This window comes from Halichoeres trimaculatus, unplaced genomic scaffold, assembly GCF_033239565.1.
Source record: "Halichoeres trimaculatus isolate MK-OKI-2021-1 unplaced genomic scaffold, fHalTri1.1 fHalTri1_scaffold_4, whole genome shotgun sequence".
Classification (NCBI taxonomy): Eukaryota; Metazoa; Chordata; class Actinopteri; order Labriformes; family Labridae; genus Halichoeres; species Halichoeres trimaculatus.
The window spans coordinates 13,360,461-13,385,089 of NW_027437182.1; the positions used below are offsets into that span (position 1 = coordinate 13,360,461).

The window sequence follows — 24,629 nt, forward strand, 5'->3', positions numbered from 1 at the left end:
TCACATTGAGCTGTCCTGCACGTTGCGGTCAACAACAAAAAGTTCAGAGGGATCTTTAGAGGAGCTCTCTGCTTTGTGTCTGGATCTGCTTGATTTACTGGATTCTCCTCGAATATCCCCGTTACTGCTGTTGGATTCAATGCTACCGCTCCGGCCCCTCAGCGGTATTTTAGTCATCGCCACACTGCTACTTTTTTCTCCATTAGCTTTTCCTTCTTTAGCTTTTGTCTTGCTAGCTTTTGCTTTTTTAGATTTACCCTCTTTCTGTTTGCTTTCAGATGACTTTGCTTGCTTTTGTGACTTCTTGCTCGGCTGAGGGGGCGTGACAGGTGGCTGTGGTTGGATGGTGGGGGTATTAATCCTGGAGGGCAGTATAGTCCGGTTAGTCTGAATTGGGCTGTTTTCAACGATAACATCTGAGAGGCCGTCGTCATCAGTTTGCTCCTTGGCAAAGTTGACAAACACCTGCAAAAACAACAGGATTTAGTTTCATACCAACTCGTGCTTTGACCATACCAGAAACAAACACTAGCCAACTACTTGGGAAATATTTAAGCATCAAATAGCTTTTAACCTGCTAAAAACTGAGTAACTCTAAGATTAAAAGTTAATTCAGCATCCTGTAACAGGATCCACTGAGAGGTTATTGTGTTGTCTCAATACAGAATAAATGAGATGCATAGTTCTATTTATTTACAAAAGATCATAGATAATGAGCAAAACACAAACTTTTGCAGAAACATGAGAGATCTGTACACAACATTATCCTCACCTGGTCCAACGTGGTCTGTGAAACAGAGTAGTCGAGTATCCCCAGCTCGTCATGGTTGTTGGCCAGCGCATCAAAGACTCGAGCAAGGCAGCAGGCGTGTGAGGGCAGCTGGTACTGCAGCACATTCTGATGGCGCTCCTTCAGCTCAGCACTGGGAAAAGTGCTCCTCATGTAGGCGTCAACAGGGCAGGAGTCTGGGTCAGAATTACCATCCAGCAAACGGAGGATGATGGTGTAGCCATCACCAAACCTGATGACGAGGGACATGAGAAATCAAAGTTATCAGGAGTGTGTTCTCAGCTTATTTTTAATTCAGCACATCTCCATGAAAATATTAAAATACAGCTTTTGGTAGTTTGTCAGTCATAGATTGACTCATTAAGTGGCTCAATTGAATGCGCACATTGACAGATTCACTTCATTTTAACATAAGACAAATACTTGTGCTGTGATGAAAATGAAGTGCTGTGTGAAAAAATGTCTTATCCTTATCTATCTAGTTAACCAAAGAGCGCCTTTATTCACCAATATTTGGTCAAGTTAGGCCATGACATGTTTTGTCAGTTTACTCTGGGATCCCACAGATCCCCCCAAAAGATATCTGGATCACACCAGGAACTTTGAATTCTTATAAAAGCCCAGAATAAATTTAGTATCTAATATAAACAGAGGACTTTGGGGTCTATCTTTAATTGTTGAAGTTGGATAGAAGAGATAGATACCTGTTCTTTAGGTGTTGCACAGATCCGAGACACTGGAAACTGCCATTCACCATGATGGCCATTCTGGTGCAGAGAGCCTCACATTCCTCCATACTGATCCAGGCACAAGAGAAGAAGACATTTTTAGTATTTATAAATAATGTTGAATCTGAGCTGTCAGGATTTGTGGTAAAATGTGTCAGTGTGTCCATGCTTGTACAGCTTTGAATGCTCTTTCTGTGAGTTTATAAAGAATAATACCTGTGAGAAGTGAGAACAACAGCTCTCCCCTCTTTGGTGACACTCAGGATGCAGTTCCACAGAAACCTTTTAGCCTTTGGGTCCATGCCTGTTGTGGGCTCATCCTGGCAGGTATTATAAACATGATACCATTAAGATACTTAACAAACGGTACGCATCAAGATATTAACAATGATAATCAAATATTGATGCAAATTTAATGCACAGTACATATTCTCTTCAGCTGTTTGCTAATCTTTTCTACTCTCACCAGGAAGATAACAGGTGGAGCTCCGATGAGAGAAATGGCAGTGGAGAGTTTCCTCTTGTTGCCTCCGCTGTAGCCCCCAGCCTCCCGTTCTGCGTACTGAGTCAGTCCCAGCTTCTTCACCCCCCACTTTGCCAGCTATAGAACAACAAAGAAACTATATCACTACGCATTTTTGCACAGTGCAGTGATTTCATCACCCTGTCTGACCATCTGGACATAAAACAACTCAAAGTCCATGTATTAGCACCACCTTGGGGACAGACTCCTCTGGCACCCCCCGCAGGCGGGCGTACAGCTCCAGATGTTCCCGACCTGTCAGCAGGTCGTTGATGGCGTCAAACTGTGGGCAGTAACCCATCAGCTGGTGGACTCGTTCCATCTCTGTCAGCACACTGAGAAGACACACAGTGAGGTAGTATTTCAGTGCTGCTGCTAAAAGCACGTCTGCTACACAGATGCTGTTTCTAAATATATAATATATATAATAATACCAATGCTATGACTATTGCTGTTTTCACTAATGCTGCAGAAGATGGTTTGTACCTGTGGTGATTAAGAAAAGCCTCTCCAAAGGTGACACCTGTGTCCCCTGTCAGCATGCGGAAGGTTGTGGTCTTCCCTGCTCCGTTCACCCCAAGCAGGCCAAAACACTGAGGAACACACGTGAAAATAATAATACAAATGCAGCAGCCTGTTACACCTGTGTAATTTCAGCTAAGATGATAATCAAGTAGGTTGCAGATGAATCAGAAAAAGCCCTGAAGTGGCAGTATTGTCAAAAAAGCAGCGTCAGTTTGTGAAGTATTACTAGGGGTAACAGTCCTGGTTGTGGGTGAAGCAACAGTTAACATTTCAGACTGAAGTAGAGTTTTAGTCACATGGGTAAGTAAAATAATCACAAGTGTAACCTTCATCCTCTCTTTTTGGTGACTGCAGTGATTCATCAACAAGACTGTGGCAGACAAACACAGAGTAAGAGAATATCTGATTCACTTTATCTGTGTTTTACTGTAATGTTACATACTCAGAGCTGCTTTTGCTTTATGTATGCCTCACCTCTCCACGGGGAATCCCAAGGCAAAGACGATTCACCGCCGGCTTCTTGCCCACTTTGTATACCTGCAAAAAAAAAAAGAGCTGTTAGTTTAACTTGCAACCAGGAATGAGTGTTTTACTGGATCGACATTCTCTGATAAACAGAGCTTGAATTGGTTCTTTATTTTTTTCATGGCTTTTACTTTAAGCTTGGTACCTTGCTCAGGTCGATCATTGTGAGAATATCTGATTGGGCTTTGCCACTTTTAACCCTCTCTCTCTCTCGAGCAACATCTTCATCTTCTGGACCGAGAGGAGGAATCTCAGGCTCACCCCACCATGGTCTGAGAGAAAAGAGGAAAAACAAGCTTATAAGCAAAAGGGTCTGCAACCTTTATATTAGTAGGAGCCATTTTGCCTCAGCTCAAATGGATAAAAGTCAATCCAGAGCCACAAAATCTACTTTATCTTCACAATAAAAACTATAAAGTGTATAAACTTTTATACATAGTTTAAATCTGAGGAAAAAATTATCTAAATAGGAAGTTCTTTGAAGTCATGAAATTGTACATGTAATGTCTTTTTTATTTTTACTAAATTTGCAAAAAAATTGAAAAAATATAAATCGAGAAAAATTTGCAAAACTTTTAAAAACTTGAAATTTCAAAAAATTGCAAAAACTTCAATTTTTGACAAATTTTGCAGATTAAAAAAATTCAATGTTAATTTGCAAAAGTTCACCAAATTTGTACAAAATTTTGAACCTCAGAAATGTGCAAAATTTGCATTTCCCGAAATTTATAAACAATTGCAAAAAATTCAGACAATTGTGTTTTTTCAAATTCTTCACAAATGTAAAGAAAATAGATTTAAAAATACTGCAAAAATTGCAAAATTTTTGAAGGAATACTTGAGTTTGATAACACATATTGGTTATATAGCTAAATAAATGAATAGGATGAGGTGTAGGTTAAGTAGAGTGGTGGCAGGCTTTATTGCAAGATGTGAACGCATGATTTTATCTATTGTCAATGTCTATAATCATCAATACCCTCTGTAAGAAAAAAATGTATGCTTGTATATTTTTTCAAAGGTACAAGGAGCCACTGCAAAGGACTTGAATATGGAATCTGTCTGAATAATGTATTCAGAAAGAAAGCATTTGTTGTTTTCATCTCTGCCTTAAATATCCAGCCTCACAAGCATTTCTGTATGGATGCAGATGCTCAGCAAAAATTAGTCAAAACCACTGTGATATTATTTAGTGTTTGATTACAGTTTTGCTTTGATTTCTACAACTGGACAGAAAAGATCAGCTGTTTTCAACTTACTTGAAGCTGATGAAGAACTTGTACTGCAGTAGTATGGTAAAGATGAAGAAAATTATGCCTTCAGCTGCCATTGCAAACAGGTTCTTCCCCACATAGTCCCAATGAAGGGGGTCCAGAGTCTGTTTTGAGCCTGGACAAGAAGAATCATACATAGGTCATATTGTTTTGATGTCTATACATGTGTGTGTTTTCTGCAGTAGATGAACAGGTGTAGTAATGCCATACAAAATTGTAGCTTGAGTTTCATGTGTACACCAAGAGTCTCACAGCTGCTGAATGTTACTAATTTAATTTTAATTTAATTTATTTTAATCAATCTAATTAAAGTGTGGAGCCATAAAATGAGGTAATTAGAGGAGGATGTGCAGGTACCCAATCTTTGGAAGGCGTCTGACATGGCCTGGTTTTTGGCCATGTCGATGAGTCCACGTCCCAGACAGAAATGAGGGAAGATCAGAAACACCTTCTTCAGGAGTCTGCTCACCTCGTTCAGTTGCTAAAAGAACAGAAAACCATCCCTGAATCATACATTTTGTGTTGCATTTCTAAAGGATTCTTCGTGTATTAAGACCAAAAGGTCCCCTACCCCATTTGATAAAGTCCCAAACCTTTAAAGTTAACAGCTCAACATGATGTCATTAAAGCTCTCATAGATGAAGGTGGTGATTCTGGTATGTGTGTAACTGTTGAGCTTAAGTTGTTCTGTTTCACTCTTGTTTTTATGAAGCCAGAAAATCTGGATTTCTTCTACCTCATCAACAAACAGCTCCAGGACAAAGGTGGCGATGCTGCCGTTGATCCCAATGAAGAGGTTGATGGAGGTCAGAACCACATAGGCTGTGCTGGGGACGGTGAATACAAAGGATGCTGGGTACATCAGAGGGGTGATGGACCAACTGTTAAATTAAATGAGACATACAAGTTACTTTCATGACTGCAATTTACAAACACAAAAAAACTCAGTGTACAAGACAACATGAGAAAACTTTCAGATAAATTTGCTAAAAGCTGAGCTTTGTCTAATGACATAAAACAGGTTTGTGGTTGTATTTCTGTGGAGTGTGCCTTGATGTACCCGTAGAAGAGGAGGAGCAGGACGAGGGCAGGTAGGTTTGTCTCTGAGACGTACGCTTGCTGCTGGAAACAGATGAAGATCAGCACCACCAAGGTGGCTGGGACAGTGTAGTTCAACTGAAAAACAACAAAACAATTGAGTTTCAAGATTCCCTGGAGTAATAGTTTGGTATTATCTTTCACTGGCTATCATCTGTTAGCAGATTATTGATGGTATAAAAGTGTATCTAAGATTGATGCGACTACCCTCTGATCAACAAATTACTGACACAGCAACAATCAGATTATATTAGATTACAACTTCAGATTGAGAAAAAGATATCAACTGAATTTAAGGTCTGTTTTATGAAAGAGTGACAGTTGAACAAGTGTGGGCTATTTTTCTGATGGAGAACTCACTATGTCCCAGGTGTAGTTTGCCAGCCAGTAGAGAACAGGTTTGACGCCGCTGACAAACTGCAGGTGTTTGGCTTTGCTGGTTCTCTCCTCGATCAGAAAAAGAACAAAGCTGGCTGGCACAAAGGACATGGCAAAGATCACACAGATGGAGACCAGAACATCCACCGAGGTGGTCATCCTAGAGAGGAGGCATGGAGAATCAGACCAGGTAAGACATATAATGACATACACAATACAAACAGCTCACACTTGCTTAGACTTCTGATATCTAGTGGATAATTTCTGTCAATTTCTGTCAATTTCATTTAAGCTTTAAATTCTGCTGACAAACTTCCAAAGCCACCAGTCACAGCAACATTTGCAGCTTTTAAAACAGACACTAGCGGACATTTAGACATATAAGCTTAATTTACACCTTAAAGACATTTACAATGCTTAAGAAACGTACCAACATCAAAATCTTCAATATCCAAACTTACATGGCCACTTGTGTGAGCTGTTCCTTGGTGAGATTGAGGGGATGGTTGTAGGCAGTTATGCCGTGTCTTCTCCTCTCAGGACCTGGTGGCAGGCTCGCCCTCAGCAGGCCGTTATTCATCACATTGACAAACGACACCATAGCATGCCATCCTTTGTTATTGTACCAAACCTAAGATCAGAAAGGAAAAACATTTTTTACTGCTACACTACTGATAATTTTTTAAACTCTGTCCTCCTTTCCAGCCCCCAACACAGCCTCAGCAGATTTCTGTCTAACATGATTCTGGTTCTGCCTGAGGTTTCTGAACAGTAGCAGCTCTAGACCTCTTTGTTTTTTGGGGTAAGCGTCTTGAGATAAATTTGATATGATTTGGTGCTACATACATAAATACTGATAAAGATAAAGATTAATTGATAATGGAACAAATAAAATACGGCAAACAGCTGTAGTACAAGGTGTCAGGTATGTTAAAACTTGTATGATTTACTTAGTCTGAGATGGATTTGATTGTGTCATATTAAATCATTCACTGGAAACAAAGTGAAAACAGAAAACAGATAAACTTGCTTTGACATTATCTTGACTGTTCAGTCCTCCCAGAAAACTTGGCAGTCGCTCCAGCAGGTGATCCAGTGAACTGTTCTGTGATGAATCAAAGCATCATATCAAGAAAGATCCTACACAGTTAACAGCAGCTTGGATTAGACGTGAAGGACACCACATGCATACCTGTAAAACTCTGTATCGAGTTCTGATCGCCGTGATCGAGTCCTGAACCTGGTCGACCTGAGATAAAGTCTGCGTGGCTCTGCCACCGAGAGAGAACCCTCCATATCTGTAACACAGAATGAAACTTTTAACTATGTTCATTTGTTTCAATTTTTACGAGTAAGGATCAAACATGTCATTACCACTCATATAGTTTATCTTTAATTACAGAAAAACTTCCACGATGATTTTTATTAAAGGAAGCTTACCTGAACTCATTCACAAACTTCTTGGTTTTGAGGCTGATGATGACACAGAGGCAGTGAAAGCAGTGAGTGTCTCACATTAAACATCTTACTTTCAAAACATTCAAAATCTTTCTAAAAAAATTATTTAGCAACACCATTGAGATTTACATATTTCAACAATATTTCAGGGTAAAATGATAGCCCATGTTTATCTTTATGTAAAAACCAAACTCATCACAGCTAAGAATTAAACCCACGCCATTAAGTGAAAAGCAAACAGTTGAGTATAGGATTGAGCTGTGTGAAATGTACCTTTTCTTCAGGATCTGAGCGTAGGTTTTCACCAGGTAATCACTTAAGTTATAACTTGTCAGATTTTGAAGGATGTCTCCAGTCAGCCTCTTGATCTAGAAGGTAAACAATGAATGAGACCAAAGCTACATTTAAAGTAGAAGTGAGATAATCAACACCGTGCTGACCTGTGGAGGTGGCAAACCCCCGGCACCCTGCGGACAGTCGGGAAGCATTTTGCGGACCTCCTCTGTGCTACACTGACAATCAGGTGATGGTCTGTCTCTGGTCCAGTTTCCTTTGTTGAACATTTGCCAGGTGGAGAATGAGACCTGGGGTCGCATAAAAGGACCTGCCCGCTCGTCTCCACACTGAAAACTCCTGCAGGAAAAACAGGAAGTGACTATGACTTAAGCACTGAGGCTGAGTGTCTATCAGAAAATAAAAAGAATTTAAGTTCCTGTGGGGAGTTTTTTTTTTGGTTATTTAACAGATAAATATTTAAATAGTTATCTCTAAATAATCAAATGAAACTGTTATCAATGCAATGAGACTGTGTCAGAACTATTACAACTGTATACAGCTACAACAGTCCTTGTGTACATTTCCTCTTGGCAACAAAAAGGTTTTTAAACTTTGTAGACAAAAATCACACGACAAGATAAAATCAGCAAAGAGTAAAATATACTGCTTTGTCTGCAGGAGGTCTAAAAGAGATACAAACTTAAAAGTTACGCATAGAAACTTTAAACCAAATAAAACATTTTAAAACATGGATTTGTACAAAGTTAGGAGCTAAAGTTATCCCAAGAAATTAGTGTTTTTAAAATCTCTGCAAATACAATGCAATGTGGGACAGTTTGACATCCCTACATTCTTTCCTGTGTCTTTCACTCACTAACTTCATTATTCCTCTTGTTTCTTATGCTGCTGTTAGGATAAATCTGGTGTATGTTCAGTGTCTTCTTACGGGCTGTTGTCTTCTTCCTCTTTCTCCATGCATTTGGTACCAAACCCTGGCTGATCCACCAAGGCCTCCAGCAGATTCTCCATAACTGGATTCTCCGGTGCATCATTGCTGTGGATATAAAACAAGAGGAGATGAAGCTCATCAGAGATAACAAAGAAAAACATTAAAATTGATGATTGTGTCTGTGTGGGGGTATTTTTTCTTTTAAAGTTCATCATGGTTAATCGATCATCCTGCATTAGAGGACTGATTGATTAGATTTTACTGCTTCCTGGGAAAGATTCAAACATAAACCTTATGAGGCAGACCTGAAGAAGGTGTACTGTTCCCCGTACATCCAGGGCTGCAGTTCCAGGGCTGGATACCTCCCAAAGGGAGGAACGATGAGGCTGAAGAGCAGAGCAATCAGCACAAACACAGCAGGCAGAACAATCTGAAAGCACAAATAAACCTCCAAGTGAAAACTGTGAATCCAACACCAAAGCATTTAAAAAAAATGACCATTTCTAAGGTAAACCTACAAGCTCTTCTTGATAGCTCTTACTAATTATTACCTGAGCAAAGAATCCTCGGCGGCTCCGTCGAGCAAAAAGCCAACGTTTGATGAAGAGCGCCTTCAGTTGCTGCCATGTTAGCCACCAGCCAGTCAGGGGGATCCCACCTCGGCTGTCTCCACTCAGCAGGTCAGTCTCCTGAGGGTCTAGAAGGCATGACCAAACAGGGTGAGAACTACTGCTCTTTAATGTTGAAGACTCCAGTCAGCTCAGGTCAACACAAAACACTACAACCATGATATGACAACTGACTAACAGATGGTGCTGATGTGTGATAGGGAGTGAGGATAAATTCTGTGAATCCAACATTTGATCATAGGAAACTCTTTCTTTTCCATCAACGGATGATTTCAGAGAGGGATAATCAGGAGGTACCTTGCTTACGAAGCCTTTTCCTTCCTTGCAGCATGATGAAAACAGACAAAAAGTTTGTCGACCAAATGACATTTGGTGGAAATCGTCAATGTGGGAACATAGAGGAGCATGAAAAAAAGTGAGTGTGAATGAACATACCTGCCTCTGGTTCTTCAGCATTCTGCCTTCCTGCACTGGGCCCAGGTGTTACTTGCAGCCTGTGAGGCGATTCAGCCTGCGGCTCTTCTTCTGCATCTACACCAGTTTCCTCCGCCATTCGCAAAAAAATCTGGAAATTAAGCCAAGAGACATTATGAAAGATTAAAATCCTGTCTACTTTTTTTCGGTTACAGCCATAGGCGTTTATGTTTGCAGGTAAGAATGTATACAGGTGGGGGTATATTTGTATGAAATTATATACACGATGATGCAATTCTCACAACTTTTTCTTTTTTGTACTTTTGATTAGGGCTGGGGCGATATGCTATCCTCGGGATTTGATTCTGATTTGATTTTTGGGGTGCTGATTTGATTTAAATTGCAATTCTGTGATATTTACGATTCTTGCAATTTTAAGTCTGCTTTTTTTCAACACAAGATCCTGGGAAAAATTTGAATGATGATGATACTGTCTACAGACCATATCAGGAGCCATATTTTCCTGTAAACTGCACATATCGTGAGTCAGAGAGAAACATTTCGCCCCCTGCTGGAGAAAAGTAGTACCTTTTTCCAATCCAGTTTATGAACAAAGACTGAAATAAAGAATTTGAATTTGAAAAAAAAAAGATTTTTTGACATAGAATCCTGATTTTGATATTGTAAAAACAAAAAAAATCCTGATATATCGTAAATCGTATATATAATAATTTTAATAACTCACAACTATGATTATTATTTTGGTTTTGTTTTATCTGTCGTACGGATATCAGATTAAAAACAACAATAACAACATTCTTTGGTCAAGTGATGCGCTGTAATTCATCAAGAAATTTCTAGGGGAAGAAAGGAAGAGAAAAAAAAGGGAAACAAAAGGGTGCTGTTTTGTTTAAAGCAACAACATGTTCTATGGTGTTCAGTAACATATTTACCGTAATGAATAATGGATTGTATGCATTGTGAAGTTGCAAAACTCAGAAAAATAAGTAAAAAAAGAAAGAAACCTGTGAGAAATGGGTACCTGGGGTGATACCACTCTTTTGTGGCGCAGTCAGAAACTGAGACATTTCTAATAAAAATGATCAGCACCTGTATCTTCCACCAGAAACCCAGTCATTTACTTCGGCTTTATTACAGATATACTGCTCCTGATCTATTTATAATTTTGTATTAGAGAACTGTGTTAATTGCATTGAATCCCTGACACCTGGAGACAGCAGGGGGCAGTAAAAACATTGATCCGCTTTACACACAGGTGAGAGGAGCTGAAGGTGTGTGCCTTTTCACACTAGATAAACTTATCAGGCCTCATCAGGTCGCAATCAGAGCTAATCTGATGCTAACATTAAACCCATTAAGACCGGAGCTGCTCCACAAACATCTGACCTTGTGGATTTGACCTTTTATAGTTCACAAGCTTCTACAGCTGGTGGGATGACTGAGGGCTCAATCCACATGTCTTACCTCCTCCAGTGTGCTGTCTGACAGGCCGTAGCTGCTGATGCCGAGCTCGGTCAGCCTCTGGTCCAGTTCAGACAGGAAGATGGCCAGGCTGCTGTCCTTTGCAGCTGTCTGTGGCAGGTTTATCACAGCCTCACGCACTGACTCCTCCACTAGCCTCGCACCAGGAATGTGGTGCTGCACCAGGGACAGCAACGCAGCAAGGTCTGTGAAGAATGAGGAGAAAACTTGTTTTCAGAGCAAGAAATTCAAACTGGCTGTTGCATTCATCATTGAGGGGAGAATGTTTGAAATCATCTGCTGCAAGTCACACAGCAGGTAAGCACTCACATAAACTGCTCTCCTCGCTTCCCAACCCAGTGTCCTCACTCATGGATGATTCACTGTCCTGAAACACAATGATGACATTTTAATGTGTTCATTATTTAATGCATGACACTTGATGTCCAACTTTCTACTTTATTCCTCATCACTTGAAAAAACAGCAAATGAAAACACGATACGGATGAATGCAACTCAAAAAAAAAGAAGAAAGATAACTCCAACCTTTAGAGGAGGCAGCTTGTTGGTGTTGACGCTGGTGCTGGTGCAGATACTGGTGCTGCTGTGAGTGGCAGTGTCCTGCCCCTCCCTTTTCACCACGGTGAGGTAGTAGCCTGATCCAAGGTGGGACTTCAGGAAGAGTGGTGAGCCATAGCAGCACAGCTTTCCCTGGGAGATGATGGCGATCCGGTCGCCGAGCAGCTCAGCCTCATCCATGTAGTGGGTAGACAGTATGATGGTCCGATCTGAAGGGGGAGACAACACAGGTCTAGAGTGACTATACTTTGAGTTACCATCAGTATAGCTCAGATGACTCATGTTCTCTAGGTTTAAGGGAGTTCTTCTAACCCATTCCTTTAAGTCTTCATTTGGCTCATTAATTAAGCTACAGTGTTCTTAAGGACTTTTTCAAGCGTCTTTAGTACTGACAGTACAGACATAAATTTTATCATCAGCATTTATTGTTTGGAAGTTTAGGCTGTCTTTTAACCCACAGCTTTGCTTTAATGCTGTTTATTAACCCTTAAAAGTGAGTTCTCATCCAAAACAATGAGATCCATAGTTCCACAGCACCCCTGACCCTGCACCTTTACGGTATTTGAGCAGCAGATCCCAGATTCCTCTGCGAGAATAAGGATCCACACCAGCTGTTGGTTCATCCAAAACAACCACCTTAGAGCCTCCAACAAACGCTATCGCCACAGACAGCTTCCTCTTCATGCCACCTGACAGGGACAGAGGCAGTGTGTTTTAAAACTGAAAAACAAAGACTTCACTTTTGGTTCCTTCAACTGAATATAAAATGGTTTAACACATTCATCACAGTTAGGATCAAGGCAGGATTCTAAAAAAAAGTTTACCAGAGAGATTTTTGGTCTGTTCATGACGCTTGTGCAGCAGACCAACATCTTCCAGCAGAGTGTCCAGTTCATCTTTCACCTCCTCCTCTGACAAACCCTTCATACAGCCATAAAACCATACATGCTCCTCCACAGTGAGGCTGAAAAAGACACATACATTCAACATACAGAAATATGTGTACACCAATTAAAATTTTGCAACCACACCAGATGAGCTCATGATATCAGACACATCATGCATTTCATCTAATTGAATCATCAGTAGCTGATGATACCAAATAACAAAATAACTACACAAGACTCATCAAACCTGCCTAGAGTAATTTAAGAATGAGATGTAATGGTGTTTGCAGCAAAGAAAAAGCCTTACATGTCAAACAGGACGTTGTGTTGTGGACAAACTCCCAACGTCCTCCTGATGGTGTCCATTTCATGGCGGATGTCCATGCCCTTAATGTACACAGTGCCCGAGGTTGGTGGGAACAGGCCAGTCAGGACAGATCTAACAAACATCAGATAAGACGTCAGGAGAAAATACCTCCTCTGCTGAAAACCTACCCCAATCTGACCAAGAAAAATGACACATTAACCACCTCATCTTACATATTTATATCCAAGCCCAAAACATGTGAGTACGATTCCGTAATGCAAGTTAACACACACATATTTGTGCATAAAAGAAAACATAATATTATCAAACCTGTAGGAACTGGACTGAAGGATGAATTTTATTATCTGGTGGCTGATTAAGAAGTGACAGTATGCAACTACTTAACCTCATTTTGCTTCACTAGTACAATGAGTTTCAGTTTTACATCCCTCAAACTCTGAAATGTTGCTTTCTCTTTTGACCCAAATACATTGTATTCTTTTAAAACTATACACCGCTTTTTAATTTTAGAAATATCAGTGATGACACCGTACATGGTTGTAGTTTTCCCGGCCCCGTTGTGACCAAGGAAAGAGGTGATCTGGCCCTCGTAGAACTTCAGATTGAGATGATTGACGGCCAGTTTGGCTCCCTGCTTGTAGATTTTCACCAGGTTTCGGATGCTCACCCCCAGAGTCAGGTTACTGGGTTCTGGCTCAATGTGATCTGGTGACAGCGACATATCTTATAACAGTGAGCATAATCTGAGCATGGGGAAGAGAAACATTGGATGATGCAGCTTTGTACCTTCATCCTGTTCTGCAGGTGCAGGGGGGATCGGCATGCCCGCCTCCAGAGGAATCCCACCCCAGTAATTCAGCTGGAAGATGAAGTACCAGGGCCTGGGGATGCCGTATTCACCTTAAGTCAAGATCAAAGTTATAATAGTTAACTAAAACGAAACTAAAAAGGAAAACTAAAATTTTAAATACATAGCAGTTAACTCAAACTAATAAAAACTAGAAAAGAAAACAAAAACGATAAGTAAACTAAAACTGTATCTTGTGTTCACAAAACTAACTGAAACTAATTAAAATTATAGACAAAATGTCCTTAGTTATAGTTTTTGACAATATTAATAGCCTTTAGGATTTAAATTAATCCGACACATTTTCCCAACCAATTTTACAACAGTTTTCGGCAGTTGTCAGCACCGTGCGGCACCATCACAGCGAAGTACTGGGACGAGCTTGTTTACTGCACTGACTGGCTGTGTGTTGTGCTGCAACTAAACGTAGTGGAGCAATGAATCAGAGCATCTGTAATAGTTTAATTCCATGTGAGTCTGACTTTATTGTTACAGAGTCCAAGTTTCTAATTATTATATAGCTCATATTAAAATGTTTTATATAATTTGTGTTTTTATTATTTTTATTTAATTCATGTTAACCTTTTTTTTTTTTATAATTTATGTTTATATTTTTATATTAAGTTTATATTATTTTCTTGAGTTTAAGGAAGCAGCCAACAGTTCAGTATCAGCATTGACTGAGCAGTGAGCACTATGTTGGACTTGAAAATAAACAGTATTACAAAATATTTACTCTGACCTTTTTGAATCCTGCACCTGGTTAATAAGGTATGAAAAAACTAAAACTAAACTAAAACTAAACTAAAACTAAACTAAAACTAAACTAAAACTAAACTAAAACTAAACTAAAACTAAACTAAAACTAAACTAAAACTAAGCCTTGTTGCAAAAATTAAAACTAAATAAAAACTAGAATGCCCGCTCCAAATCTAATTAAAACTAAACTGTAATGGAAAAAAATGTCAAAACTAACTAAAACTAAACTATAATGACAAATCCAAAACTATTTTAACCTTGGTCAAGATACAAACAACCATGCACTCATAAAGTCTTGATGCAATTTATGAATAAGTTCAATCCTGGCAGGGGAAGCTTTTGATGAAAATAAAAACTCTAATTCAAGAAAAGCAAACATATCTACTTTCACTTAAATGGTTCGAATGTGTACAAAATAAATTTCTCTCCATAGTTTTATTTTTTTTAAAGCTGAAATACAATTTTTCTGTCATACCCGGAAACACTGCTTCGATATACCAGGCTGCAACGGCATAGATGAAGGCGTCCACGTAAAGCATGCATATGGAGACAGTGAAGCTGTACGAGTCTCCTTCCACAGGGCTGGAGTGAACGTTGTGCCACTGAATGCCCACTCCTTGCTCTTCATACTGAGAGAAATACTCACATCCGAAACCAAAGGCCACAGGGGACAAGAAACTCTGAGGAAAGAAGAACAAAAATTATAACGATTGGTATTCAGATACAACCAGTTAAAATTCTGCTCCTCAGTTTGAAGGGTTAAAATCTCAGTGTTGTTTTACTCACAGCAAGGACTCTGTGCGTGGTGTTGAGGTGGTCTCTCCAGGCCACACAGAGCGTATAAGGCAGGTAGAGGCCAAAGTATATGAGCCCTCCACAAGCAGATGCCAGGTTGGCTTTAGAGAAGAAGGTGCTAATGAGGAAACACTGCATGATGGTGGCTGTGGCATACGCCGTCAAGAAGAAAAATACAACAGTTATATCGCTGTATGGAAGGATATCACCCCACTGGAAATAAAACACAGGAAAAGGAGAGTTTTAAGGAGAAACTCATGTACACATGACATGTAAACCTTACTGTTTTACACCTATAATCGTTTTGTTGAGGGGTCTTACCTTGAGTAGAGCGATGAGGAGCCCTGCAGAAAACAGGAAAGGAACAATGCTGCTGATAAACCAGCTGAGCCACAGTGTTCCTGTTCCCAGACCCATAATCCTCATGGTTTCCTTCAGCCGAGCCTCTTTCTCGTACACTATGCCTTTAATGATCATGGCCACTGAGTAGTTCCAGGCCAGAGTCAAGAAGAGAGGCAGAGAGCGGTTCAGCACTCGAAGGAAACTGTTTGAAAAGGTAGCCAAAATTAAAATTCAGCAGGAAACTTAACAGATACTCTCACTTGATTTTGACCTCTGACCTAAAACTCGGTCAGAGCTGTTTGCAGCTTTCTATAAAATAATATATGACTCACATATCATCCACATAGCACGGGTAGGGCATCTGCTGGATGTAGATGCCGATTGTTTGTGGAACTCCAGTCAGAATGCGGTTAACAGCTCTCTCCACCAGGTCCTGGACGTAAACAAAGCCGCCCCTGATGTAGCGCATGTCACTGAATGGGTCTGCTGCTGGGCCAGGATCCCAAAACCTGATGAAGAACCAAAACAAGCACATAGATTGTTTATGTTTTGTTCTGTTTAGTGGTAGAAGTGGGTCATACCTGAGAAAAAAAGGAAAATCTTCCTTGCTCGATGGAAAAAACTGATGAAAAGCTGACTAAATATTGTTGATTTTTTCATGTGAAGTTAATATTTCACAACCCAAAAAGTTTTCTTTTTTTAAACACACAGAAAGGAAAGAAAACCAAACATTACCAAAATCTTATGATAAAAAAACTAACTGAGTTCATCTCAATCTCACCGTTGCAGTTCACTAACTTGTTGACTTGAGCTAGTGTTCTGCGTTTCACGACAGTTTAATGCTTCCTCAGTACCTGTCCTTGATTTTGTTGGTGCGGGTCACATCATCAATGTCCATTCGGATCTTGTAGGTGACGTGTGGCGGGAGGTCAGGGGAGGAGGAGTTGGGTAGCATGAAAACCACACCTGCCCAAAACTGTCTGTCCTCCAGAAGCTCAAGAGCTCTGCCAACCATATCTCCCTCAGTCGGCAAGCCTTCCAACTTGTTCAGAGAAAAACACTGAAAGAAAATAAAAGAAAAAAACAAAGACATATGAATGATGAGTACAGTGAGGAGAAATTACAGTTTTGTTTCAGTATCTCTATGCTGATGTCTGCAGAAACAGTCCCTAAATGGATGGACTGTCAACGATATTTTGAAAAGTGAAAATTATGGTTCACCTCAGTGACTTGTGCAAGAGTGTTGATAGTGTGGCCAATACTGTTGTAGAAATCCAGCCATGTGGGCGGTGCTCCGGGTTTCCGTAGGGCATCTGGTGAAGGTGTGGACAGGAAACGAGCAATTCGTGAGGCAGTCCAGGACGTGTTCTCCAGACGCAGATTGACTAGTACTGCCACCTCCGGCCTCCTCAACAAATCCTGCCAAAACAAAAAAAACACCCTTTCAAATAAAGCTCTTCAGTCCCTCCCAGATGGAGGAGAAGCAGAGTGGAGAGACGAACCTGCAGCAGCTGAATCTCCACACTGGTCTCCATGTAATTCTTGATCCGTGGTCCCACCTCCATCCAGGCATCATTTAGCTCCTGGAGGATCAACAGGTCCTCAAACGTCTTGTTCACCTTCAGAGGTGACACAGTAACAGCTCACAGGTTATATTGATGCATTTACCCCATAATGTTGATAGCTGTATTGATCTGTGCAGCTGAGCCATAACCATAAAATACAGAAAGGAAATATTAGACAGTTTGGCCCCTGATACAATATAAAACACAGACACAGAGTAAGATACTGAACATTACGCTGTGTTTAATGACATTACAAAACCACATTATTGGTTTCTGAGCATTACAGCCCAAAGGGCTCTCAGACATATCAGACATTATTGGCACAAAAAAAGGCAATTTGTGTGGGGTAGATTGTTTCTGTGTCATAACAACGCTTCTTTGCAGTTAATTGTGTACCGTTTACGTGGGTTACACCTATTACAAATTAGCTAAATCTCCACTGCCAGTGCCAAAAAGACCATTCTGCTGTTGCTATTGAATCTTGTAAGCACATGGGATACCAGAAACTAAGAAAATTGTAACAGCAGAATAAGCTGTTTGGCACTGGCAGAGAAGATTTGGAAATTTTTCACGGGTGCACCCCACATACTCAGCTCTGCTGCTCCCTCACAAAAACATGTTCCTCATAAATGTGGCACAGAAAATGAACAGGCTTTCTAACAGTGTGAGATGAATTTCAAAGAAGCTTTGTTACAACATAGAAATAATCTACTGAACACCAATTGCCTTGATTTTAATTTTAACCTATTTCTATGAATTCTATGACAGACTTTTTAGATATCCAAGCTTCTGTACCTCTTTCATGACTTGTCGGACTCTGGGAGTGTCTGGGGCGTACAGCAGCTTTCCGATGAACAAAGGTTTTATTCCTCTCCACACAATGCGAGACAAAGGGTTAGACTCAAGACTTCGGATCAAACTTTTACAAAAGGGAGCTGCATAGAAGATAAGATGAAGAAAATGTAAGACAGAGAAACATGGCAAGAAAGTTTTGCTCAGTCGTTTGATCTTTAGTGTTGTTCTTGATTCCTAAATAATCTCAAATGAATCAGAATATTAGGGTTCTGTTTTTATATATATATATATTAACAACAATATGCAAAGACATTTTTCATTCACTGCATTAGCTTTTACAGTGGTAGCTACTACTCTTCTTTTGGGTCCACGCAGGGAAATATGCAATTACAATCCATCACTTAAAGTCCAAGGCAAAGTTTGGAAGAAATAACAATAACACTGACACACAGTGGACAAAATCTAAAACCACGATAACAACCATAACCCCTATAGATGTCATCACTTAATTTACCCATGATACATTGCTATAAGACAACACGCACACCTCAAAAGCTACAATGTCCAAAGAAATCTTACTGGTGCTGTTGTCACTTTCACTGTCAGTATCTGTGTCTTCAGTGGCATTTTTCCCCAACAAGGACTTGATGTCATTGTCTTCATACCAGTTGAGGGATGGGATTTGTTCACCACTGTCCTCAGGATGTCCGCACATGATCCTAGAAAAAGCACGAAAACTCTCCCTGGGTAGTGCTGAGTTATTTTCTGGAGAGAGTACTTGAAGCGCCTCGCTCATTTCCTGAAAGCTGGAGAGAGAGGAGAACTGAGGGAAGACAAAGAGGAGAGAGGAAGAGTTTTAGAGGAGGGAGACAAGAGAGGAACAAGGATGATGAATACGCAGAGGGGACACAGTTAGGAGTAAAGGACTTTTTCATTCCTGTGAGAGTTGAAAAAATAAATGGCTAAAATCAAAAGATGAAAAGTTTACAAATATAACAGTAACATAAGCTTCCATCTACACCTCAAAATGTAAATGGCTCTAAAAATCAAATTATAATTGATTGTTAAAATAAAATGATTCACTTAGACAGACGTGATTCTCAGGTGTGTTCTTACATTGTCAATCAGGACAGCCAGCTCCTGGGAAACTGAAGTGGCAGCTTGACTGATGACTCTCAGATCTCCAGCGTTAGCTTTCAGACGTTCTCTCTGGCAGGAAGATCAGACACACAGGTATACTTATTATTCTTATTCCGCATCATGTGCAAAGGTCTCCTGGGCTAATAGGCAACAGTTTCTCCTGTCTGAAGATTTTGTACCGAGAAGAGCTTGCTGAAGTCCAGCTGAGTGAGGAAGCGGCGTTCAGCCTCCTGCAGGACATCGGCAGGCTCATCACAGAGCTGCGTCTGAAGATCATTCATAGCTGCTTCTCTCCCGTCCACCGTCAGAAACTGTCTCAGCATGCTCGCATTACACACCAGGTCCTTCAGCTGCAACTGAGCTCCAGCCACCGCAACCTGGATGGTGCAAAATTATTGATCCAGTCTTTTCATAGTTTTGGGCTAACAGACAAATAACAAAAGAAACTTCTACTTTTAAACACTCATTTAATTTTTTTCTTTTGGTGCTTATAACTTATTTTTTTTTATTTGAATCAGGGTAGAAATATCTGAAGTGCTGCCACTTTTGTCAAATCTTAAAGTGGGTTCTTATTCAACACATTCATATGTTTGTCATCCAAGGAGTTAGAGCAGATACCTTACCTGAAAATTAAGACGTGCCTTCAGCAGCTGGTCCACAGTTTCAGGAGACAGGCTACTATTGGTCAGAAGGAAGGAGGAGAATGTCTCATTGGGTCTCAGGTAATCCTCCACCGGGAGATCTATGGGGAAAAACAAACATTAAGCTCTGCTACAAGAATTCATTAATAAACCGATAATTCTGTTTAAGGTGTTTGAAATCTACATAAGTGACAGTCTAACAGCAATCCTACAAAGCAGGATAAAAACGTGTAAAGTTGAACTAAACTGATGTCTTTCTCCTGAAGTGATGGAAAACACGTATGAGTAAAATCAGGAAAAGAACCACTCTGAAAAGTATTTTCTTGATCTTTAACAGTCTTAGTAGAACAGGTTTTCAGGATCCATAGGATTTTTGTCAGGGTCTCTAACTGCATGCAAACCTCATCGATGGCCTGTCTTCAATCATCTGATTGTTTGTCTAGAGTAGTCTTGTAATTGAATCTGCCTCAGCACAGACACAACACAGGCTGGCTGTGCTGCCTGCACAACAGCAGTAAATGACCACATTCATCTGGAAATTTGACACCTGTTTACATCCATTCATACAGATCAGCTACCAGCTGCTAATGTAACCACTTAATCCTGTTTAGATCAGGCCAGGAGCAGTCCACAGATCTACAAAAAACAAAGGAGTACAAAGGGACTAAATCCTGCTTTTCGTGACATTTCTATTATTGGTTGAGTATTTTTTTAGTAAATGAGGACAGGTTTTTTAGGTCCTGGTTTCAAAATTGTGGTCACCTTGTTAAAACGAAATCTAACCACTGGTGTTTACAAACTTGTGTCAATGATGAATCTATAACTAGAAGTCGTATTCGTCAAAGTTTTTTTTCTTTTTGATAAATCATGATTGTGTTGTTACATTATTGCAAAATTTAAATTACGGGAGAATATATACCTCAGTGAAAATGTCATATGTTCTTTAAACGCAGCTCATCCACATACAAAGACTGGTGTTTTTCAGTTTCCTGGTTAAAACAAACTCACACCTATCTAAGCAGGGTTCATGGGGCCATGCTGATAACAGATCCCCGGACTCATCAATGCACCATCAATGCTTTTCTAAACAGAGGCTTACCCATTAGACGGCTTGTCTATCAGCCCTTTCTAATGTAACTTTCGTCAAGGTTTTAAATTAAAAATATAGTTTTGCCTGCGAAATTAAGCACATTGTGTTTCACAGTATGTCAGGGAATCCCTTTAACTCTGCTAAATGAGTTTAAAACAAACTGCAGTACTTGGCCAAGCTCCAGGTCGCTCCCCCAGCATCCGGACACTCTGGATCAGATCCTGAAAGCCTGAAAAACTCTGGTTTCCACCATAGGACAGAACGGTCTGGGCGTCCACAAGGAGACGAGAGAGTCTTAAACAAAATGAGAATGAGAGGATAATGACATAATAAGTTTATATTCAAACATGAAAATACAAACTTTTTGTTCACCAAAACCTGATTCTCATCAAACATTTCAAAATATTCCAAAACTATTTTTGCAGGAAACTATTTGATCTGACTCTAAGATCAGATGTATGAGTTCACAAAAGGCAACTCTAATGCCTTTCAGTTAGCTGTTTACTATTTGACTTCGCAAAAAGTGCTGCAGTGCTTTAAAACATAGTGTGTCATTGAATGCTGGTAAGACCTTAGAATTGATCCCAGCTCCTTTTGTCTGCATAATGCGTCTTTGTCCACTGAACTACAATTTTTATGGCACATACAAGAATTGCTAGAGTTAGTTGATGCAGAAAAATAAGACCAATACACGTTTACTGAAATGATAGTGAATGAAAGAAATCACTGCCTTGGAAACAGGAAAAAAGTCTCTGCTAACAATCTTTCAGGTCTGTGGTTGAAATGATCTAAGAAAGACACTGAGACTGGTCAGCAGGAATAACTGCATAATACAGAATCATTTACAGTGAACAGCTGTCATTATTAGATAAATATTGAATAATAGTAGCTGTCAGTTTATCATTCAGGATCCAGGCAGCTGCTGTTTTCCCTTCCAGTCTACATACATTGAGTTGTCAAAGTTGCCAACTTGGCCGGCTGTCTCTCCTGGTGTTGGGCTGTGGAAGCAGGGGTTGTTGATGTTGCAGATTATGCCCTGAATCCAGGGCAAGGTGCCTGCAGATGGCAAGGCCTTGTTTGGGAAGTGGCCTAAAAGTGGCAGAAAGGAAAAAAAAACCAACACAAACACAAACAGTTCATTAGCAAAAGCTTACAGAACAATGAATTTACTGTGAAAGTGACCTGAATCGTATAATTCTTCAGGAAGTGGACTTAAATAGTTGTCTTAGCATTACCTGAGCTGTTGTAAAGAGGACTGCACTCTCAATCAAGTTATAATGAATTCTCACACAAAGAGACGCAGATTATCACATAAAATAGTGTCTTATGTTGTCTAATTTTTTAGCTTAATACACCAGTCAGTAAGAGATCAACACTTCACTAACACGTAATGCTAATTATGAGCACATTTTCCAACAACTTTACATTTTCTCTAAAGAAAAGGCTCCAACATGTGGCTTTCCATTGCTGGCATTGTTTGGTGTCATTTTATTAAAATTCAGTGTCTCTTGAGGTCAGAACTCAGCAGGTTGGATAAACAAATCTGCACCTGTGGAATCACTCTCAGTGAGATAATCCTCTTTAAATGGTTGGCCCAATGCCATTTTTCAGACCTTGTAGATGTGTGCCGGTAAAGATGCATGTTACATAACAACACTCACATTGGCTCTGTTTGTAAGGAGGAGGTGAATTTCGAATAGAGATGAGTATGAGAAAGAGGAAGAGTGGCGAGAGGAGTTCGATGATCAGCTGGATCTGCGTAAGATGAGAAAGGGAGAGTATTACAGCGACACATTTTTATTTTAAACTTTGTCTCATAGAAAATACACTCAGTGAGGCTCTACTGTTGCTTTTACACATGAAAGTATAGCCACCTTATTCCTCCTGCGGTATGCGATGTTCTTCCAGAGCAGGAGGAAGAGCTGCCTGAAAACCCCCATCGCTTAGCTTGCATCTACCTGGCCAAGATGCAATCCTGAAACACAGCATGGGGTTTGAACGAGAGACAGGTTTAGCCAAGGAACCTAGTTAACTTACTTGTCCTTTCCCTCTCTTGCTCCACCTATTGAATACAATCAAAACGCTTTAGATAAACAAATTAGAAAAGACAATTAAGCACTGAATTAGATTCTAATTCCCATAAACAGCTCATTTACGATCTGTTCTATGAGCTGCACGATCCATTTGGACAAAAAACCAACCAAATATTCTCATAACTAATGGAAGAATCTGAATCAAAGAGGCCTGCACAGCTTGGCTTAACTCACCGACAGACTCAGGTCATCATTACGGTATTTTCAGGCTTTTTGTAAACATAAGAATTTAGTTTCTCTTGTGGTTTTCAACAGACATCACTGCCCACTGTTTACATCTAGAGTTTAAAAAAGTGTTATTAAAAAAAAAAACAAAACGACTTTTTGTCTGTGTTCTTTTAAAGCTTGGTCATTTGGCTGAATAACTAAAGACAATAAAAGGTGACTACTGTGACAACTGTGACTGAGTCTGACCTTTACCTTATAGAGGTCACTTAACTTTAATTCACAGCAGAAATCAACCTTATATTTCATTTTTTTTACTTTCAAGCTTTCACCATCGACACAGGAACATAGAAGAAAGTCAAACATCTGCGCTGACAAATCCATGGGGCTGTTTTTACATTTATCGTGGGTGAATGTTGTCTAATGTTACCTGCTGTAATCTGCTCAGGGAAGACAATCCCTTGCTTCATCCTGAAATCCTCCTGATCCTTACAGCTTACCTGTTTCTCTCTGAGACTCTGATGTTTAGTGTGCCCTGTGGATGACTTCAGAGTATGTTGCACCCCTGTGGTCTCTTCCAAGTATTTGGCTGGTCTAAATAATCTGAAGATCTAGGATTTGTCTAAGGTCAGAAAGAAATGGCCAGGCTTATTTCCTTTGCAAATCTCCTTGCCTTTATTTATTTTTCTAAACATTGAGCTGTTAACATCCCAAGTCTGTGCGGTACATGGGCTACAGGTATGGTAGCTCCTTTGTTTTCTATCACATCGAAGCCTTTTGGTAAGATAAGCAGAATTAGAATTTTGTAACGGTTAAACACGTGGAAAAAGATATGTAATAAGCCGGTTCCTTGGTATAGCAAGTGTGTATAGCCCATTAGAAAAGCTTAAAAATGAACATAATATCCTTTAAACGAGCATTTAATAAATTAAGCATTGAAACATATTTAAGGCACACCATATTCCGACAAGCGTGAGGGGAAAATTGCACCCAAATGACTTTATAATCTAAGATAACATTATTTTGAAAGAGGAAAAGTCCTAGCTTCCTTTCCCTTGCACGTTGGAAATGTTATTTCTGCTTTGAAATGACCTCAATAGTGTAAAACGTACAATATAAGGATCGTCTAAGTCCCTTTAAATTGTTGTTAATGATTAACTTACCGTAGCACAGGTGACTCAACCTCCTTCCGTGTATCGGACACCCCGACGCCCGGTTGCATGTCATTGACTCTCCATTTCCCGTAGTAGCAGTTGAAAGCCGGAGGAAGACCCGCCCACCACGTACGCTGGTTGTGTAAACCATGTTCCAAAGGGCGGGGCAACAGAAGCCGGTTGAGAATCTGATTGGCCCATTTTTTTGTGTTTTGGTGTCTGAAGACAGCTGATTGGCCAGGCCTTGATGAGTCACATACTATACATGCACACAGTGCGGTGTTCATGGCAATGATAACCAGTTAAAAACAAGGCATTACTTTATTAGCAAGAGCAGCATGTGCATACATAATATTACTGTGAAAGTTAAAAAATATATTTATTTTTCAACCATATTTAA

The 24,629-nt window shown here is 39.9% G+C and overlaps 1 protein-coding gene across 2 annotated transcripts; it reads right to left on the reverse strand.

Moving 5' to 3' along the window:
* Window positions 1-24,319, reverse strand: abca7 (ATP-binding cassette, sub-family A (ABC1), member 7). Of its 2 annotated transcripts, XM_074668677.1 has the most exons (50): window positions 24,239-24,319; window positions 22,692-22,792; window positions 22,479-22,572; window positions 21,765-21,906; window positions 20,987-21,111; window positions 19,710-19,828; window positions 19,266-19,463; window positions 19,063-19,155; window positions 18,526-18,769; window positions 17,947-18,086; window positions 17,089-17,205; window positions 16,808-17,005; window positions 16,441-16,646; window positions 15,919-16,095; window positions 15,566-15,788; window positions 15,236-15,457; window positions 14,925-15,129; window positions 13,630-13,743; window positions 13,377-13,548; window positions 12,823-12,954; window positions 12,453-12,592; window positions 12,180-12,317; window positions 11,596-11,837; window positions 11,380-11,437; window positions 11,053-11,255; window positions 9,589-9,718; window positions 9,451-9,474; window positions 9,076-9,221; window positions 8,830-8,954; window positions 8,522-8,629; window positions 7,740-7,932; window positions 7,573-7,667; window positions 7,282-7,314; window positions 7,034-7,139; window positions 6,872-6,946; window positions 6,303-6,472; window positions 5,824-6,001; window positions 5,426-5,541; window positions 5,102-5,246; window positions 4,723-4,846; window positions 4,351-4,480; window positions 3,237-3,363; window positions 3,041-3,103; window positions 2,528-2,634; window positions 2,235-2,376; window positions 1,985-2,119; window positions 1,735-1,838; window positions 1,495-1,587; window positions 773-1,022; window positions 1-465 (listed from the first exon to the last, which is right to left on the reverse strand). In XM_074668677.1, the coding sequence occupies exons 2-50, from the start codon at window positions 22,755-22,757 to the stop codon at window positions 1-3; spliced, it is 7,152 nt and encodes a 2,383-aa protein (XP_074524778.1). In that variant the 5' UTR covers window positions 22,758-22,792; window positions 24,239-24,319. The 2 variants fall into 2 exon arrangements, with proteins under 2 accessions (XP_074524778.1, XP_074524779.1); XM_074668678.1 differs by lacking the exon at window positions 9,451-9,474.
* Between the last annotated feature and the right edge of the window lie 310 nt (window positions 24,320-24,629).

What these genes read in the sequence shown, in the direction of transcription:
- abca7 (XM_074668677.1), bottom strand. Translation starts at nt 22,757, where the DNA reads ATGGGGGTTTTCAGGCAGCTCTTCCTCCTGCTCTGGAAGAACATCGCA. An exon ending in AGGCACGTCTTAATTTTCAG is followed by an intron (nt 19,464 to 19,709) that starts GTAAGGTATCTG and finishes TGCACCATCCAG; the next exon opens with GTTGCGGTGGCTGGAGCTCA. An exon ending in CTCTTGCACAAGTCACTGAG is followed by an intron (nt 16,647 to 16,807) that starts GTGAACCATAAT and finishes ATTTTCTTTCAG; the next exon opens with TGTTTTTCTCTGAACAAGTT.